The sequence below is a fragment of the Mobula hypostoma genome, chromosome X2 (assembly GCF_963921235.1).
Source record: "Mobula hypostoma chromosome X2, sMobHyp1.1, whole genome shotgun sequence".
Classification (NCBI taxonomy): Eukaryota; Metazoa; Chordata; class Chondrichthyes; order Myliobatiformes; family Myliobatidae; genus Mobula; species Mobula hypostoma.
This window is the reverse complement of record NC_086129.1, coordinates 41,955,849-41,974,505: the sequence shown is the minus strand read 5'-3', so window position 1 is coordinate 41,974,505 and position 18,657 is coordinate 41,955,849. Positions and strand designations below refer to the sequence as shown.

Here is an 18,657-nt window from a genome sequence, read left to right as displayed (position 1 = left end):
TATTGACAACCAATGTGCAAAAGATGACAAACTACAAATAAAAATAATAATAAGTAAATAAATAAATAATACCGAGAACATGAGTTGTAGAGTCTTTGAAAATGAGTCCATAGGTTGTGGAGTCAGTTCAGTGTTGAGATGAGTGAAATTATCCATGCTGGTTCAAGAGCCTGATGGTTAAGGGTAATAACTTTTCCTGAACCTGGAGGTGTGGGACCCAAGGCTCCTGTACCTCCTTTCCAAAGGCAACATTGAGAAGAGAGCATGTCCTGGATGGTGTGGTCCCTGATGATGCAAGCTACCTTCTTGGGTCAGTGCTCCTCGTAGATGTGCTCAATGGTGGGTAGGGCTTTGTCTGTGATAGACCAGGCTGTATCCACTACTTTTTGTATTCACTACCAGATGAACTCAATGCCTTCTATGCCCACTTTGCAAGGGAGAATATAACTGCAGCTGTGAAAGTCCCTGCTTCACCCAGTGACTCTGTGATCTCTGTCTCAAGGGCCGATGTTAGGCTGTCTTTAAAGAGGGTGAACCCTCACAAGGCAGAAGGCCCCCAAAGTACCAGGTAAGGCTCTGAAAACCTGTGCCAACCAACTAGCAGGATTATTCAAGGACATTTTCAACCTCTCACTGCTACGGGTGGAAGTTCCCACTTGCTTCAAAAAGGCAACAATTATACCAGTGCCTAAGAAGAATAATGTGGGCTGCCTTAATGACTATCACCCAGTAGCACCCACATCTACAGTGATGAAATGCTTTGAGAGGTTGGTCATGACTAGACTGAACTCCTGCCTCAGCAAGGACCTGGACCCATTGCAATTTGCCTATCACCACAATAGGTCAACGGCAGCTGCAATCTCAATGGCTTTCCACACAGCTTTAGACCACCTGGACAACACAAACACCTATATCAGGATGCTGTTCATTGACTATAGTTCAGCATTTAATACCATCATTCCCACAATCCTGATTGAGAAGTTGCAGAACCTGGGCCTCTACCTCCCTCTACTATTGGATCCTCACCTTCCTAACCAGAAGACCACAATCTGTGCAGGTTGGTGATAACATATCCTCCTCGCTGACCATCAACACTGGGGCACCTCAGGGGTGTGTGCTTAGCCCACTGCTCTACTCTCTCTATACCCATGACTGTGTGGCCAGGCATAGCTCAAATAGTATCTATAAATTTGCTGATGATACAACCATTGTTGGTAGAATCTCAGATGGAGAGGAGAGGGTGTACAGGAGTGAGATATGCCAACTAGTGGAGTGGTGTCGCAGCAACAACCTGGCACTCAATGTCAGCAAGACAAAAGAGCTGATTGTGGACTTCAGGAAGAGCAAAATGAAAGAACACACAAGAATCCTCAGAGGGATCAGAAGTGGAGACAGAGCAGTTTCAAGTTCCTGGGTGTCAAGATCTCTGAGGACCTAACCTGGTCCCAACATATCAATGCAGTTATAAAGGCGGCAAACATCAACTATACTTTATTAGGAGTTTGAAGGGATTTGGTATGTCAACAAATACACTCAAAAACTTCTATAGATGTACCGTGGAGAGCATTCTGACAGGCTGCATCACTGTCTGGTATGGAGGGGCTACTACACAGGACTGAAAGAAGCTGCTTGGGCACTAGCCTACAAAGTACCCAGGACATCTTCAGGAAGCAGTGTCTCAGAAAGGCAGCGTCCATTATTAAGGACCCCCAGCACCCAGGGCATGCCCTTTTCTCACTGTTACCATCAGGTAGGAGGTACAGAAGCCTGAAGCCTCACTCAGCTATTCAAGAACAGCTTCTTCCCCTCTGCCATCCAATTCCTAAATGAACATTGAACCCATGAACACTACCTCACTTTTTTTTCAACATATTATTTCTGTTTTTGCACAATTTTTAATCTATTCTATAAACATGTACTGTAATTGATTTACTTATTTCTACTTTATTTCTTTTATATTATGTATTGCATTGAACTGCTGCTCCTGATAAGTTAACAAATTTCACAATGCATTCTGGTGATGATAATCCCAATTCTGATTCTGATTCAGAAATATCCCTCTAGTAGTGCCCTGTGATATTCAAGGTGCATTTGAACCTTGAGAAGAAAGCATACCTCAGAAACACCCACTATTCACTACTACAGTGGAATATTAGAACTTGTTTATACACTCAGACTTTCTTGTTCCAGCCTACAATTTTCTGTCCTGTAGGACACCGAGCCTAACAAGAACATTTGACTCCCTTGCCTCAGAATGTAACGTTGGAATAGAAGGACAGACCGCTCTGGCACTTGAGATTGGTAAAAAAAATGGAAGATATGCAAATATCAGGCAGTGACCGTGCTCAACTGACATCACTGTGCAGACTTAGAAGTGAAGGCATTTTTTAAAAAATATTTCTCAGTAGAGGCCAGGGACTGGGAAATCTAACTCTTGCTGAACTACACCTATGGGAGTCACTGGCATCTTAAGTAATTGTGGGGGGATGAGAGCAGGGTAGAGAGAAAGGCAGAGATGGAGACATAGAGGAAAGGGTGATTTTTTTTTTTACTTACCAGTAGCTGTTACTCAAAGATTTTGAAAAAAAAATCCACTCTATAACATTAATAAAGGGATTCCAAGAAAGCAACAATTTTTTTAAAAAAGTGTTAAAAGATGCTAGTCATGTCTTGAACAGATAAGAACTTTCACATTTGATCATCTCTTTAAATGGTGACTAACATCACATAGTACTTATCAGATTCATTTATAAATAGAATTTGCTAACTCTACCAACTAGCCAATTGAGTTGTTAATTTAATCAACAAGCCATCCATGCAATTGTAATTCAACCAATTGTTCAAGAACTTGTTATTAATCAACCAAAATTATTAACCAAGTGAAGAACAATCACTACATCAGTTTCTGGAGAGAATTTGTGGAAGTTAGTAACAAAACATTGGAAGTTTCTATTTAGGTGATGGAGTACTTTTAAACATTCTGCTCTTCAGTAAACAGAAAAATCTGTTGGAGTTGTTGCAAATGAAAGTTATAAAAATGATATCAGAACAGAAAGGTTAAAAAGCCTTTGATAAGGTGCTATGTCAAAGGTTATTCCCAGAGATAAGAGTCATGTTATTGACTCCATGACAGAGAAGAAAGACAAGTATGAATAAGTCACTTCCAAGCTGGGAAGCTGCAGCTAGTGTGATTCTAGAGAGAAGGGTACAATCCAAATCATTAATATAAGCCATGTATTGCTTCCAAGTGTATTATTGATGCAAAGATATGCAGAAAAAGTATTTTCTGCCTTGTAAGGGGATAAAGACAAGTATAATAAATGGGTAAAAGGATGGCAGGTGGAGCACAGGAAAGTTATCTATGTTATTAGAGAAACAGAATATTAGGACCAAAGGGCACAGGTCCAATGTACAATGGTGTCCTTTTAGAACAGAGATGAGGAAGAATTTCATCAGCCAGAGGGTGGTGAATCTGTGGGATTGATTGCCACAGGTGGTTGTGGAGGCCAAGTCATTGGGTACATTTAAAGAAGAAGTTGACAGGTTCTTGCTTGAACAACACACACACAAAATGTTGGAGGAGCACAGCAGGTCAGGAAACATCTATGGAAAGTAACAAACCTTTCCATTTTGGGCCAAGACCCTTCATCAGGACTGGAAAGGAAGGGGGAAGATGTCTGAGTATATACAGGTGGGAGAAGGAGAAGGAGGATTAGCTAGAAGGTAACTGGTGAAGCTAGTTGGGTGAGAAAGGTAAGAGCTGGAGAAAGAGGAATCTGGTAGGAGAGGAGAGTGGAGCTTGGGAGAAAGGGAAGAAGAAGAGGCAACAAGGGGAGGAGATAGGCAGGTGTGGAGAAAAGGTAAGAAGCCATGTTGGGGAATAGAAGAAAATGGAAGGGGGAGTGCATAAGAAAAGATTTCCAAAAGGAGAAATCGATGTTCATGCCATCAGCTCGGAGGCTACCCAGACAGAACATAAGATGTGGCTCCTCCACCCTGAGGGTGGCCTGGGAGCACCAGAAACAATAGACAACTCCAATAGATTCATGGGTGAAGTGTTGCCTCACCTGGAGGTACTGCTTGGGCCCTGAATGGATTTGAGGGAGGAGGTGAATGCGCAGGTGTAGTACTTCTATTGCTTGTAGGGATATGTGCTGGGGTAGGGGGAGAATTAGTGAAGAGAGACGAACAGGCAAAAAAATCACGGAGGGTGCAATTCCTGTGGCAAGTAGAGAGTGGATGGGGGGGGGGTGTAAAGATGGTGGTAGGATCTCTTTGGATATGGTGTACGTTGTGGAGAATGATATGTTGGATATGGAGGCTCATGGGGTGCTAGGTAAGGACACGAGGAACTCTATCCCTGTTAAGGCAGTGGGAAAGTGGGGTGAGTGCAGATGGCTGGGAAATGAAGGAGATGTGGGTGAGTGCAGCATCAATGGTGGAGGAAAGGAAACCACATTCTTTGAAGAAGGAGGATATTATGTTCTGTAATTCCAGAAACTAATCAAAAGAAAAACATAGGAGCCAGGGTATGTTTTGCCTACTTAGTTTTCCTTTTAGTGTGGTGCTCACAGATGACTCTGCTTAGCAGGTGAGACAATCTCACGTTCTGTGCCCTCCTCCATGGTGGATGCAGGAGTTGACTTTGGGACTACAGGAAGTGGTTCTGACTGCTATGGACACCTTTCCTCTCTAACAATTGACTCTGTTCTCCTCAACTGATCCATGTGTCATCTCCAGATGACATTAGACACAATCTCCACGATACAGGAGAGAGGTCCAGTTCTGTCCTTAATCTTTCCAAGTACCTACTTTTGATCACCTCTGTAGTCCCTCACCAGGACTGCTTGTCCAGGAGTGAAACATCGAACCTCTTTGTTTGAGGAGCCCTCAATCTGTCTCAGCTGTTTGTCCTGCATGCTCCTTCTGAGATTGGGTTTGAGGAGATCCAAGTATGAGCACAAGTGATGACCCAGGATCAGCATACCTGGTGAGTTGTTGGCTATGGAGAGTGCTGCATTACGAGATGCAAAGAGGAAGTAGGTGAGCTTCTGGTTCAGTATCAGTGTGGTGTGTTCTGCTGATATTGCTCACAGTGTGTTCTTTAGACTCTGGAGAAACCTTTCCACCAAGCCATTTGTAGCTAGGTGGTACGGTGTGGATGTAATATGTCTTCCTCCTTTCGTTTTCTGGAATGACTGAAACTGTTCCGTACCAAACTGTGGTCCATTGTCACTAAGTGTTCTGGAACACCTATCCTTGAGAAGAGGCTTCTCAACACATCAACAATGTGCGAGGCTGTAGTGGAGGCTATTGGGAACACTGCTGGCAACTTTGTAGCTGCTTCCACTACTACCAAGAAATCCATGCCCATGAATGGTATGGCAAAATCCACATGAATCCTCTGCCAGGGTAATAGTCATAGTCATAGTCATACTTTATTGATCCCGAGGGAAACTGGTTTTTCGTTACAGTTGCACCATAAATAATAAATAGTAATAAAACCATAAATAGTTAAATAGTAATATGTAAATTATGCCAGGAAATAAGTCCAGGACCAGCCTATTGGCTCAGGGTGTCTGACCCTCCAAGGGAGGAGTTGTAAAGTTTGATGGCCACAGGCAGGAATGACTTCCTATGACGCTCTGTGCTGCATCTCGGTGGAATGAGTCTCTGGCTGAATGTACTCGTGTGCTCACCCAGTACATTATGTAGTGGATGGGAGACATTGTCCGAGATGACATGCAACTTGGACAGCATCCTCTTTTCAGACACCACTGTCAGAGAGTCCAGTTCCATCCCCACAATTCTGTTGGTGTCTGCTACCCTCAGCCTGCTGCCCCAGCACACAACAGCAAACATGATAGCACTGGCCACCACAGACTCGTAGAACAGGCCACTCCCAGGGATAGAGAGGTTCTGCTCTTGGCATCTTCTGGATGTGTTGGCATCCCAAACAGTGCATAGCAAGCTGCTCAATCTGCTGATCTATGTCAGGCTACCAGACAAAGCTTTGCGCCAATGCTTTCATTTTGACCATGCCTAGGTGACTGGCATGTAGCTCCTTCAACTCTTTCGCTCTCAGCTTGGATGGTACAACAGCTCTCAATCCCCACATCAGGCAACCTTTATTTTAAAAATCATTTTTTAAATCTTTCAAAAATCTTATTAAAACTCTTAAGAATCTTAAATTTCACTTGCCTATTTGACCAGTCTATTGACATCCTGCGACAATGCATTGGAACTGGAAATGGAAATGACATTTCCTGAATCCTGAAGGTGAGATGGAAGGGAAGGGTTTGATGGAGATGGGTTGATAGAAAGTGTGGCATGGGGAAGGGGGAGGTAGAAAGAGTGTGGTGGAGTAAATGGGTGTAGGGTATGTAGGAGCCATTGAAGAAGTTGCTGATGGCAGAAATGAGGGTGTTTTAGAATGGGAGAGTGTTGGAGTGTAGAGAAGTGGCTGAAGTGGGAAGGGGGAGAGTACAGGGAGGGATTATTTGGGGAATGTGTCATTGAAGGGGAGGGGATGTGGAAGAAAGGAATGTTGTGTGTCACCTGCAGGTCTGGAAAATGTGATTTTATGTCCCAAGTCAAGGTCATTAACAGAGAGTTTAAAAAAAGCAAAGCCCCTAACACTGATCCCAAGAGAACACCACTATCCACCTCTCTCGTCCAAGAAATGACCATTCACCATGACCCCATGTCCAGTACTTGTTCCGCTTCAGATCTAATGGTTGTTTTATGCTATGTGCTTCAGCTTTGCTTACAAGGTTGTTATGTGACATCTTTTCAAAAGTCTTCTAGAAAACCAAATAAACTACATTGACTGGATTTCCCTCATCATTTCTATCCATTACCTCAGCAAGACATTCCAGTAAACAAATTCTCCCTTAAATCCTTCTTGGCTCACCGAAATTGATTCATTTTTTGTCTAGTTAACTATTCTAATGTTCAGTTCTGGTCACCTCATACAGGAAGAACGTGAATGCTTTCGAGAGGGTGCAGAGGATATTTACCAGGATGATGTCTGGATTAGAGAGCATGTCTTATCAGGATATGCTGAGCGAGCTAGGGTTTTTCTCTTTGGAGAGAAGGAGGATGAGAAGTGACTTGATAGGGTTGCACAAGATGATAAGATAGAGTGCATAGATAGAGTGAGCAGCCAGTGACGTTTTCCCAGGGCAGAAACAGTTAATACCAGGGGGAATAACTTTAAGGTGTTGGGAGGGAAAGTATACTGTAGAAAGGATGCCAGAGGCAGGCTTTTTAACACAGAGTGTGGTAATTGTGTGGAACACACTGCCAGGGGTGGTGGTAGAGGCATTTGAGAGACTATTTGATAGGCGCATGGTTGAAAGAAAAATGGAGGGCTATGTGGGAAGGAAGGGTTAGATTGATCCTAGAGTAGGTTAAGGGGCCGGCACAACATTGTGGACCAGAGGGCCTGTACTGTGCTGTAGTGTTCTATGTTCTCCTTCTTGGGGATGCATAGTCAGGCATTTTAGACTGAGAAGAGGTGAAATCAATTCACTAGTGTTTGTGGATATTTGGAATTCTCAACTCTTGAGCTACGGATGCACAGACATGGACCCTGTTCAAAGCTGAGACAGAGAGATATTTGAACACTGAAGAGCAAGAAATGCTGTGACAGCTGGAGTTGGTGAAAATGTTTAGCCCCAGTCTTGTACAGGTCTTCCTTTGGTTACAAACACTTGACCTACGGACACCCTATGCCTATCATTGAGCATCTCGGAGTCCAGCAGACTGCTGCTGGGATTTGCCGGCTGCTGCAGAGTTGCGGGAATCTTCTACGGGGTGGGAATAGGGTATTTCCATGTGCCTTCTCTTCTTCCAACCCCCACCACACACAACCAAGCTATGACATCGGGGGCTGGGAGTGTCAGACAAACTCCCTCCCTCGCTCACTCAGTCAGTGAGATCAGCTGTCAGCTGCTCAGTCACCCTCTCAGCTGTTCCTGTGATTCCCTTCCACACAGTTTCTGTTCACTTCTGACTTGCAAACAATTTTCGTTAGGAGCAGTTCTCAGGAATTGAAGCTTGTCATAACCTGGGCACTGTGTATAGATCAGTTTCAAGGAGTCATAGGGCCTACTCCTGTTCCTAGATTTTCTGTTTACCCCTTGATAAGCATCTGGGTTTTCTAAAAACAAAAAACATATGACATGTGAGATAGTGACAACTCTCTGACCTTTAACATGGCCATGGTCAAGGCTAGGAGCAGATGTTATGGGAAAGTATATAATTGGGGGAGGACTAATCACAATGGTATTAGGCAGGATCTCACAGGGCATAAACTGGGAACAGATATTCTCAGGGAAATGCACATTGGAAATGTGGAGATTGTTCAGGGAGCACTTGCAAGGGGATCCGGATAGGTTTGTCCCATTGAGACAAGGAAAGGGTGACAGGGTGAAGGAGCCATGGTTAGCGAAAGAGATGGAACATCTAGTCAAGAGGAAAAAGGAAGCGTATTTAAGGGTTGGGAAGCAAAAATTGGACAGGACTCTTGGGAGTTATTAGCTAGCCAGGAAAGATCCTAAGAAGAGACTTAGGAAAGCTAAAAGGTGACACAAGAAGGCCTTGGGATGTAGGGTTAAGGAAAACGCCAAGGCATTCTACATATACATGAAGGACAGAAAGATGACGAGCGTGAGGGTATGACTGCTAGCGATAAAAGAGGAAACGTGATTGAAGTTGGAGGAGGTATAGGAACTCCTTAATAAATACTTTACTTCAGTATTTATCAATGAGAGGGACCCTGACGAATGTGAGTTCAGTGGAGAAAAGGCTAACTTGCCGGGCATGTCAAGGTTAAGAAAGAGATAGTGTTGGATATTTTGTGAAACATTAGGATAGGTAAGTCCCTAGGAACGAATGGGATATACCCCAGGTTACAGGAAGTGAGGAAAGAGATTGATGCGCTGTCCACAATACATTTTGTGTCCTCACTGGCTACAGGAGTAGTACCAGAGGATTGGAGGACGGCAAGTTTTGTTTCTTTGTTCAAGAAAGGTAGTAAGGATAATCCTGGGATTTATAGACCAACGAGTCTTGCATCAGTGGTGGGTAAACTAATGGAGAGAATTCTCAGGAACAGAATGCACAAGCATTTGGAAAAAAATATGGTCTTCATAGGGATAGTCAACGTGGCTTTGTGAGGGGTAGTTTATTCCTCATGATTGAAGTGACAAAGCAATTGATGAAAGTAGAGCAGTAAATGTGCATATTGATTTTACTAAGGCATTTGACAAGGTTCCCCATGATAGGCTCATCCAGAAGGTTCTGAAGCATGAAATCCATTGAAACTTGGCTACATGGTTTCGGAATTGGCTTGCCCTCAGAAGGCAGAGAGTGGTAGTAGGTGGAGCATATTCTGCCTGGAGGTCAGTGACTAATGGTATTCCACAGGGATCTGTTCTGGGACTCGTGCTGTTGGTGATTTTTATAACTGTCTGGGAAAAGGAAGTGGACGGGTGCAGATTACACAAAAATTGGTAGTGTTGTGGATCGTGTAGAAGGTTATCGAGGGTTACAATGAACATTGAGCTGAGCTGAGAAGCAGCAGATGGGGTTCAACTCAGAAAACTATGAAGTGATGCACCTTAGAAGTTCGAAATTTAAGGTAGAGTACAAGGTTAATGGTGGGATTCTTAGCAGTGTGGAGGAACAGAGGGATCTTGGAATCCAAGTCCATAGATCCTCCAAAGTTGCTGCGCAAGTTGATAGGGAGTTGCCAGAATGCTGCCTGGTTGAGAGAAAATGTCTTATGAGGAAAGGTTGAGTGAGCTACAGCTTTTCTCTTTGGAGCAATGAATGTTGAGAGGTGAAAGGATAAACGTGTATAAGATTATGAGAGGCATAGATAGAGAGGACAGCCCAGGGCAGCAATGGCTAATACCAGAGGACATCCTTTTAAGGTGATTGGAGGAAAGCCTGGGAGAGATGTCAAAGGCAGGTTTTTGTTTTACACAGAGATGGGTGGGTGCATGGAACTTGCTGCTCAGGGAGATAGTACAGGCAGATAGATGAGAGACATTGAAGAGACTTTTACATAGGCAAATAGATGAAAGAAAAGAGGAAGGTTATGGGCTGCGTAGGAGGGAAGGGTTAGATTGATCTTGGAGTAGGTTAAAAGATTGGCACAACATCGTGGGCCGAAGGGCCTGTACTGTGCTATACTGTTCTGTGTTCTATTTTAAGGCATGAAGACATGAGATAACTTTGTGATTCCTTTCTGTAGTATTTCCTGTAATACAGATTTTCTGTAATACACATACAGAAACTGGGTGTGTGCCTTCTCCAGTACATAGTTCATAATGCATAAGGCAATTTTGTTACTGCACCCACCCCTTGAGCATTTCAGACTGCTCAGGCAGAGATAAAGGATTCCATAGCACAAGTTGAGCACAAACATTCATCTCTCGACCAAGACCATCCACCGGTTTATCTGCACAGTCATTGTCTGTCATTCTCTTGGACTTGAGGTGGCACAGTAGCAAAGTGATTAGCACAATGCTTCACAGCATCAACGACCTGGGTTCAAATCCTGCCGCTGTCTATAAGGAGTTTGTACGTTCTCCCCATGACCGCATGGGTTTCCTCCGGGTGCTCCGGTTTCCTCCCACAGTCCAAAGGCCTACCAGTTGGTGTAGGTTAATTGGTTATTGTAAGTTGTTCCATAATTAGACCGTAACTCAAAGGACCAGTAGGGTCTTTGCCACACTGTATCTCAAAAAATAAATAAATTCCAATAACAATGGTAAAAAAATTTTGCTTAGTTGCTTCAACTGAGAGGCCAAGCTAAAGATTTTCATTTAAGTTCATGTTAAACAACTGAGGCAGTGAAGCAATATTCTAAAATTTGAAAAAATTGACAAGAAGGGAAGTGTCTTCCCATTAAAAGTGATTAGTTTATAGGATAGAATTTTAATTGTGAAATTGAACCTAAAAGACATGAGGTTGCCTTGGCAGTCAAAGTGAAGGATAATCCAAAGAGCTTTTACAGGTATATTAAGAGTAAAAGGATTGTAAGGGATAAAATTGGTCCTCTTGAAGATCAGAGTGGTCGGCTATGTGCAGAACCAAAAGAAATGGGGGAGATCTTAAATGTTTTTTTTGCGTCTGTATATACTAGGGAAATTGGCACGAAGTCTATGGAATGAAGGGAAACAAGTAGTGAGATCATGGAAACTGTACAGATTGAAAAGGAGGAGGTGCTTGCTATCTTGAGGCAAACTAAAATGGATAAATCCCCAGGACACGGTATTCCCTCTGACCTTGAAGGAAACTAGTGTTGAAACTGCAGGGGCCCTGGCAGATATATTTAAAATGTCGGTATCTACAGGTGAGGTGCCGGAGGATTGGAGAATGGCTCATGTTGTTCCGTTGTTTAAAAAAGGATCGAAAAGTAATCTGGGGAATTATAGGCCGGTAAGTTTGACGTCGGTAGTGGGTAAGTTATTGGAGGGAGTACTAAGAGACAGAATCTACAAGCATTTGGATAGATAGGGACTTATTAGGAAGAGTCAACGTGGCTTTGTGCCTGGTAGGTCATGTTTGACCAATCTACTGGAGTTTTTCGAGGAGGTTACCAGGAAAGTGGATGAAGGGAAGTCAGTGGATGTTGTCTACATGGACTTCAGTAAGGCCTTTGACAAGGTCCCGCATGGGAGGTTAGTTAGGAAAATTCAGTCACTAGGTATACATGGGGAGGTAGTAAGTTGGATTAAACATTGGCTCAATGGAAGAAGCCAAAAAGTGGTGGTAGAGAATTGCTTCTCCGAGTGGAGGCCTGTGACTAGTGGTGTGCCACAGGGATCAGTGCTGGGTCCATTGTTATTTGTCATCTATATCAATGATCTGGATGATAATGTGGTAAATTGGATCAGCAAATTTGCTGATGATACAAAGATTGGAAGTGTAGTGGACAGTGAGGAAGGTTTTCAAAGCTTGCAGAGGGACTTGGACCAGCTGGAAAAATGGGCTGAAAAATGGCAGATGGAGTTTAGTACAGACAAGTGTGAGGTATTGCACTCTGGAAGCACAAACCAAGGTAGAACATACAGGGTAAATGGTAAGGCACTGAAGAGTGCAGTAGAACAGAAGGATCTGGGAATACAGATACAAAATTCCCTAAAAGTGGCATCACAGGTAGACAGGGTTGTCAAGAGAGCTTTTGGTACATTGGCCTTTATTAATCAAGGTATTGAGTATAAGAGCTGGAATGTTGTGATGAGGTTGTATAAGGCACTGGTGAGGCCGAATCTGGAGTATTGTGTTCAGTTTTGGTCACCAAATTACAGGAAGGATATTAATAAGGTTGAAAGAGTGCAGAGAAGGTTTACAAGGATGTTGCCGTGACTTGAGAAACTGAGTTACAGAGAAAGGTTGAATAGGTTAGGACTTTATTCCCTGGAGCGTAGAAGAATGAGGGGAGATTTGATAGAGGCATATAAAATTATGATGGGTGTAGATAGAGTGAATGCAAGCAGGCTTTTTCCACTGAGGCAAGGGGAGAAAAAAAACAGAGGACAAGAGCGAGGGGGGAAAAGTTTAAAGGGAACATTAAGGGGGGCTTCTTCACACAGAGAGTGGTGGGAGTATGGAATGAGCTGCCAGATGAGGTGGTAAATTCGAGTTCTTTTTTAACATTTAAGAATAAATTGGACAGATACATGGATGGGAGGTGTATGGAGGGATATGGTCCGTGTGCAGGTCAGGGGACTAGGCAGAAAAATGGTTCGGTACAGCCAAGAAGGGCCAAAAGGCCTGTTTCTGTGCTGTAGTTTTTCTATGGTTTCTAAAAGAATTAAACTGTGTATATTGGAAATCTGAAATGGAAACTGAAAATGTTGGAAACATTCAGCAGGATGGGCAGCCTCTGTAGAAAGCAAAACTATGTTCTGTGTCTGGGAGTCTTTGTCAGTTCTAATAAAGGATCTATATCCCTTTCCAATGAAAACAAAAGCCTGAATTCAGTTCCAAATTAAATGAATACTCAACTTAGGTAATTTGGGATTTTTTTTTTGGACTGAAATGAGATGAATGAACTTCCCTTACTTGTGTCAGTATCTGAATTAATTTTGGAATCTGTATCGATATCAGTGAATGCATCAGCAGCACTATCTTATCCAGTATTAGTAACCGTTTATGTAATTCGTATCAGTGTCTGAATGTGACCATGGTTTGTTAGACTGTGTTAAAAGCATGTGCTAACAGGTCTCAAGGTGTAGTATGCTTAATACCATTTGGAGGAATTATCTGAATAATATCTAATTCTCATAATATAACAATCTCCATCTCTAAACGGACCACTGTTGTTGACAGAATATCAGATCGCAACAAGAAGGCAGACAGGAGTGAGACGGGTTGGCTGGTTGGTTGCTGTTGCAACAACAACCTTGCGCTCAGCCTCAGCAAAGCCAAAGAATTGATTGTGGGACCTTGGGAAGGGAAAGTTGGGAGAACACAGACCAGTTCTCATTGAGGGGTCAGCAGTTTCAAGTTCCTGAGTGTCAACATCTCAGAAGGTCTATCCTCAGTCCAACACATTGGTGCGATCACGAAGAAGGTATATCAGTGGCTGTACTTCATCATTAGGAGTCTGAGGATATTCGGTATGCCAGGGCTACGGTAGGAAACTTTGTCACATGGTGTGAGCAGAATTATCTGCAGCTTAATGTGAAAAAGACTAAGGAGCTGGTGGTAGACCTGAGGAGAGCTAAGGTACCGGTGACCCCTGTTTCCATCCAGGGGGTCAGTGTGGACATGGTGGAGGATTACAAATACCTGGGGATACGAATTGACAATAAACTGGACTGGTCAAAGAACACTGAGGCTGTCTACAAGAAGGGTCAGAGCCATCTCTATTTCCTGAGGAGACTGAGGTCCTTTAACATCTGTCGGACGGTGCTGAGGATGTTCTACGAGTCTGTGGTGGCCAGTGCTATCAAGTTTGCTGTTGTGTGCTGGGGCAGCAGGCTGAGGGTAGCAGACACCAGCAGAATCAGCAAACTCATTCGTAAGGCCAGTGATGTTGTGGGGATGGAACTAGACTCTCTCACGGTGGTGTCTGAAAAGAGGATGCTGTCTAAGCCAATAGGCTGGTCCTGGACATATTTCATAATTTACTGGCATAATTTACATATTACTATTTAACTATTTATGGTTCTATTACTATTTATTATTTATGGTGCAACTGTAACGAAAACCAATTTCCCCCGGGATCAATAAAGTATAACTATGACTATGAAAACTTTAGCCAACTTCTACAGGTGTACAGTGGAGTGCTTTCTGACTAGTTGCATCAGCGCCTGGTATGGAGATCAAAGGAGGCTGCGGAGGGCTGTAGAGTCTGCCAGCTCCATCACGGCCACAAGCCTGCCCACTATCAAATACATCTTCAAAAGTCGGTGTGTCAAGAAGGCAGCATCCATCGTCAAGGGCCCTCCCCATCCAGGACATGCTCTCTTCTCATTACTACCATCAGATGAGGAGGTACAGGAACCTCAAGACTCAACATTTTAGCATCAGCTTCTTCCCCTCCCCCATCAGATTTCTGAATGGTTCATGAACTCATGAACACAACCTTACCATTCCTCTTTTTTGCTACTTATTTATTTCTGTTTTTATTGTACAAACGTAATTCATAGTAACTGTTTTATGCAATACACAGTAGCCCTGTCATAAAACAACAAATTCCACGGCATACATCAATGATAATAAACTTGATTCCGATTCTGATATGATACTGGATCAAAAGTAAACTGTTGCTACTTCAGTAAGGACTTTGACAGCCATAATTGTAACTACTCCAAATTTGGCTCTTCATTATTTGGGCAAGAAACTGCAGATACCAAAAATCCAAAATGAAATTGGAAAATGCCAGAGGTATACAGCAAGTCATACAGCACCAGGGGGGAGAAAGAGACAAAGTGAACTTTTAGAAAGTGAACTATGGAAGAATCACTCGAGATCTGCTCTGGTTCTACTATCATTGGTTATCACTGGTGAGAGAAAGTCAAAGTTCAAAATAAACTTACTATTAAATACATACAGTAATGTCACCATATACAACCCTGAGATTCGTTTTCTCATGGGCATACTCAATAAATCCAAGAACCATAATAGGATCAATGAAAGACCACACCCAACAGGGCAGACAAACAACCAATGGGCGAAAGATAACAAACAAAAAATGTTAATAATAATAAATAAACAAGCAATAAATATCAAGTACAGGAGATGAAGAGTCCTTGAAAGCGAGTCGATAGGCTGTGGGAACAGTTGAGTGATGGGCCGAGTGAAATGTAGTGAAGTTATCCCCTTTGGTTCAGGAGCCTAATGGTTGAGGGGTAATAGCTGTTCCTGAACCTGGTGGTGAGAGTCCTGAGGCTCCTGTACCTTCTTCCAGTAAGAAAAGAGGCAATCTCTCCACAGAACAAAGGAAAAATCTATCAATATATTTTCAATTTCATCATAAATCAATAATAGTAATAACTGACTGTGTACATTCTATACATACCCAACCAGGTATCTAATAAATATGAGAAGATTATTCAAGTAGCTCAGAGACAACTGTTAAGGTGTCCCTAATGTTTATCAGACACTCTGTTTACTGTTTCTAAGCCAACAACAAACCAGCATTCTATGACCTTGTTTATTGAGCTCGTACTGACTCAGTACCAGTAAGAGAGGTTTGGCTAGTTAGTTCTGTCTATAAAGCTACAGAAATGAAATGTGGTTTAACCCCACAAAATCTGGGCAACTCTCCATTTTGTTACATAACGTATGACACTCCTCCATTTATTTATAACCTATTTCCTTGTACGTAGAGCATAGAATAGAACAGTACTGTACAGACCATTCAATAGACAATAGACAATAGGCGCAGGAGTAGGCCATTCAGCCCTTCGAGCCAGCACTGCCATTCACTGTGATCATGGCTGATCATCCACATCAGTACCCCGTTCCTGCCTTATCCCCATATCCCTTAACTCCGCTATCATTAAGAGCTCTATCTAACTCTTTCTTGAAAGCATCCAGAGAATTGGCCTCCACTGCCTTCTGAGGCAGAGCATTCCACAGATCCACAACTCTCTGGGTGAAAAAGTTTTTCCTCAACTCTGTTCTAAATGGCCTACCCCTTATTCTCAAATTGCGGCCTCTGGTTCTGGACTCCCCCAACATTCAGCCCATAACATTGTACTGATCTTGATGCCAATGTTTACTAAATATCCTCCTCCGGCGTATCACCCATATCCCTCTATTCCATTCATTCCTGTTCATGTGTTTGTCTAAAAGTCTCCTAAACTTCACCAAACTTCCTGTTTTCATCACCACCTCTGGTAACCCAATGTAGGCACCTACCACTCTCTCTGTATATAAACTTGTCCCTCATGTCACCTTGAAATTGCAAAACCTCCAACCTTGAAAGCATGTCCTCTGGTGTTTAACTTTTCTCTTGGGGAAACGATTCTGATTAAAAGTCTACCTTCTTTATGTCTCTCATTATTTTAAAAACCTCTAGCTGGTCTCCCTTGCATCACAATCTGGTGTGGAGGCTTCATTACGCAGGGGTTGCAAGAGGCTGCATCACAGACACACCACTCCCCACCATCGAGGACATCTTCAAGTGACATGCATCATTAAGGGCCCTCATCATCTGCAAAATGCCCTCTTCTCATTACCACCATTGGGGAGCATGAGGACGATTCAGAATCAGGTCCTTCCCCTCCACCATCAAATCCTGAATGGCCCATGAACTTGTGAATGCTGCCTCATTATTTATTTTTGTAATTTATAATTATTTTATGTCTTTGCACCATCAAACAACACATTTCACATCAAATTTTAACATGATTAGAGAAACGTAAGGGGATGTTAGAGGTAGTTTTTTTTCCCCCATCAGGTTGGAGGCTACCCAGACGGAATACAAGGTGTTGCTCCTCCAACCTGAGGGAGGCCTCATCCTGGCACTGGAGGAGGCCATGGACCAGTACGATAGAACAGGAATGGGAATGAGAGTTAAGATGTTGTCTCCCCAGGACATTCCACTCTTGGCAGACGGAGCGGAGGTGCCCGATGAAGCAGTCCCCCAACTTACGACGGGTCTCACCAATGTAGAGGAGGCCGCATTGGGAGCACCTGACACGATAGGTGAGCCCAGCAGATTTACAGGTGAAGTGTTGCCTCACCTGGAAGGGCTGCTTAGGGCCCTGAATGGAGGTGAAGGAGGAGGTGAATGGGCAGGTGTGGCACTTTGGCCGCATGCAGAGGTAATTGCGGGGAGGGAGATTAGTGGTGAGAGAAGAACGCACAAGTGAGTCACAAAGGGAGCAATCCCTGTGGAAAGTGGAGGGAGGGGGTAAAATTTTGTTTAGTGGTAGGATCCCTTTGGAGATGGCAGAAGTCATGGAGAATGATGTGTTGGATGCAGAGGCTCATGGGGTGGTAGGTGAGGACAAGAGGAGCTCTATCCCAGTTAAGGCAGTCGGAAGATGGATATTCAGGAAATGGAGGAGATGCAGGTGAAAGTAGCATCAATGATGAAGAAAGGGAAAGCCCATTCTTTGAAGAAGACAGACATCTCTGATGTCCTGGACGGGAAAGCCTCATCCTTGGAATAGATGCAGCAGAGATGAAGGAACTGAGAAAAGGGAATAGCATTCTTACAAGAGACAGGTTGGGAAGAGGCATAGTCAAGATTGTCATGGGAATTGGTAGGCTTATAAAAGATGTCAATTGACAGTATGTATCCAAAGATGGAGACAGAGATATTGAGAAATGGGAGGGAGGTGTCAGAAATGGACCAAGTGAATTTAAAGGCAGGGTGGAAGCTGGAAGCAAAATTGATGAGGCCAGCATGGTACACAAAGCAGTATCAATGCAGACATCAATGTAGAGGAGGATGAATTGGGGAGCATTACCAGGGAAGGCTCGGAACGTGAGCTGTTCTATTTATACAACAAAAAGGTAGTCATAGCTGGGGCCAGTGTGGGTGCCCATGGCTACCTCTTGAGTCTGGAGAAAGTGAGAAAAGCCAAAGGAGAAATTGTTGAGGGTGAGAACTAGTTCTGTTCCATTCTGTGCTTCTATTGTCAATGATACATTGACAAAGAAGCACAGAATGAATTGAAGACAAGAATTGTTCAAACATTGGGAGAAGATGGCGGCGTGACGGCAGCGCGTGCGGCCACTTTGGTGATGAGTCTGTTATCTGTCAAGTAGGGAGCCGTGCACAATTCTGATTTGATGGAGACGGACGTGAGAGTACAGAGGAACATCTGGAAAACTTCTGAAATGCCCGCTTTGCTGCCGCTGCTACTGTGTGGTAACCAGAATCTCTGGAGCAGAAGGCCCCGAAATCCTCGGCTTTGCGTGTTTCAGCAGCCGGGGCGAGGTTGAAGGTGCTCGGCAGAAGATGGCGCTCGGGAGGCTGTATCGGAGAGGCTGCTTGGAGGCTCGAAGTTTTCGGACGGATGGACTCAGGGTCGGCTGGGGTCGGCTGCTTCCAAGGTATCAGCAAGTTGACAGTGCCTGGAGGTTTATGGCAGGGAGTTTCTCCCTTTTGCCGCTGCTATCGGGGACTCGGGAGTCGATCGACTCGGGGACTTTTGAGACTTTATTTATGTG

General features: G+C 43.6%; 1 protein-coding gene across 8 annotated transcripts in view; it reads left to right on the top strand.

The window, feature by feature from the left end:
* Positions 1-18,657, top strand: part of LOC134340997 (small integral membrane protein 35-like) — a 48,415-nt gene that overhangs the window by 6,667 nt on the left and 23,091 nt on the right. For 6 of the 8 annotated variants that reach the window (XM_063038674.1, XM_063038675.1, XM_063038676.1 and 3 more), the window contains 2 exons: positions 17,070-17,181; positions 18,253-18,540. The exons of 1 other annotated variant lie outside the window; for it this stretch is intronic. In XM_063038674.1, coding sequence (XP_062894744.1) covers positions 18,504-18,540 — 37 coding nt within the window. In that variant the 5' untranslated portion in view covers positions 17,070-17,181; positions 18,253-18,503. Of the gene's footprint in view, positions 1-17,069; positions 17,182-18,249; positions 18,541-18,657 lie in introns of all 8 variants that reach the window. One more of the 8 variants, XM_063038671.1, reaches the window with a different exon arrangement.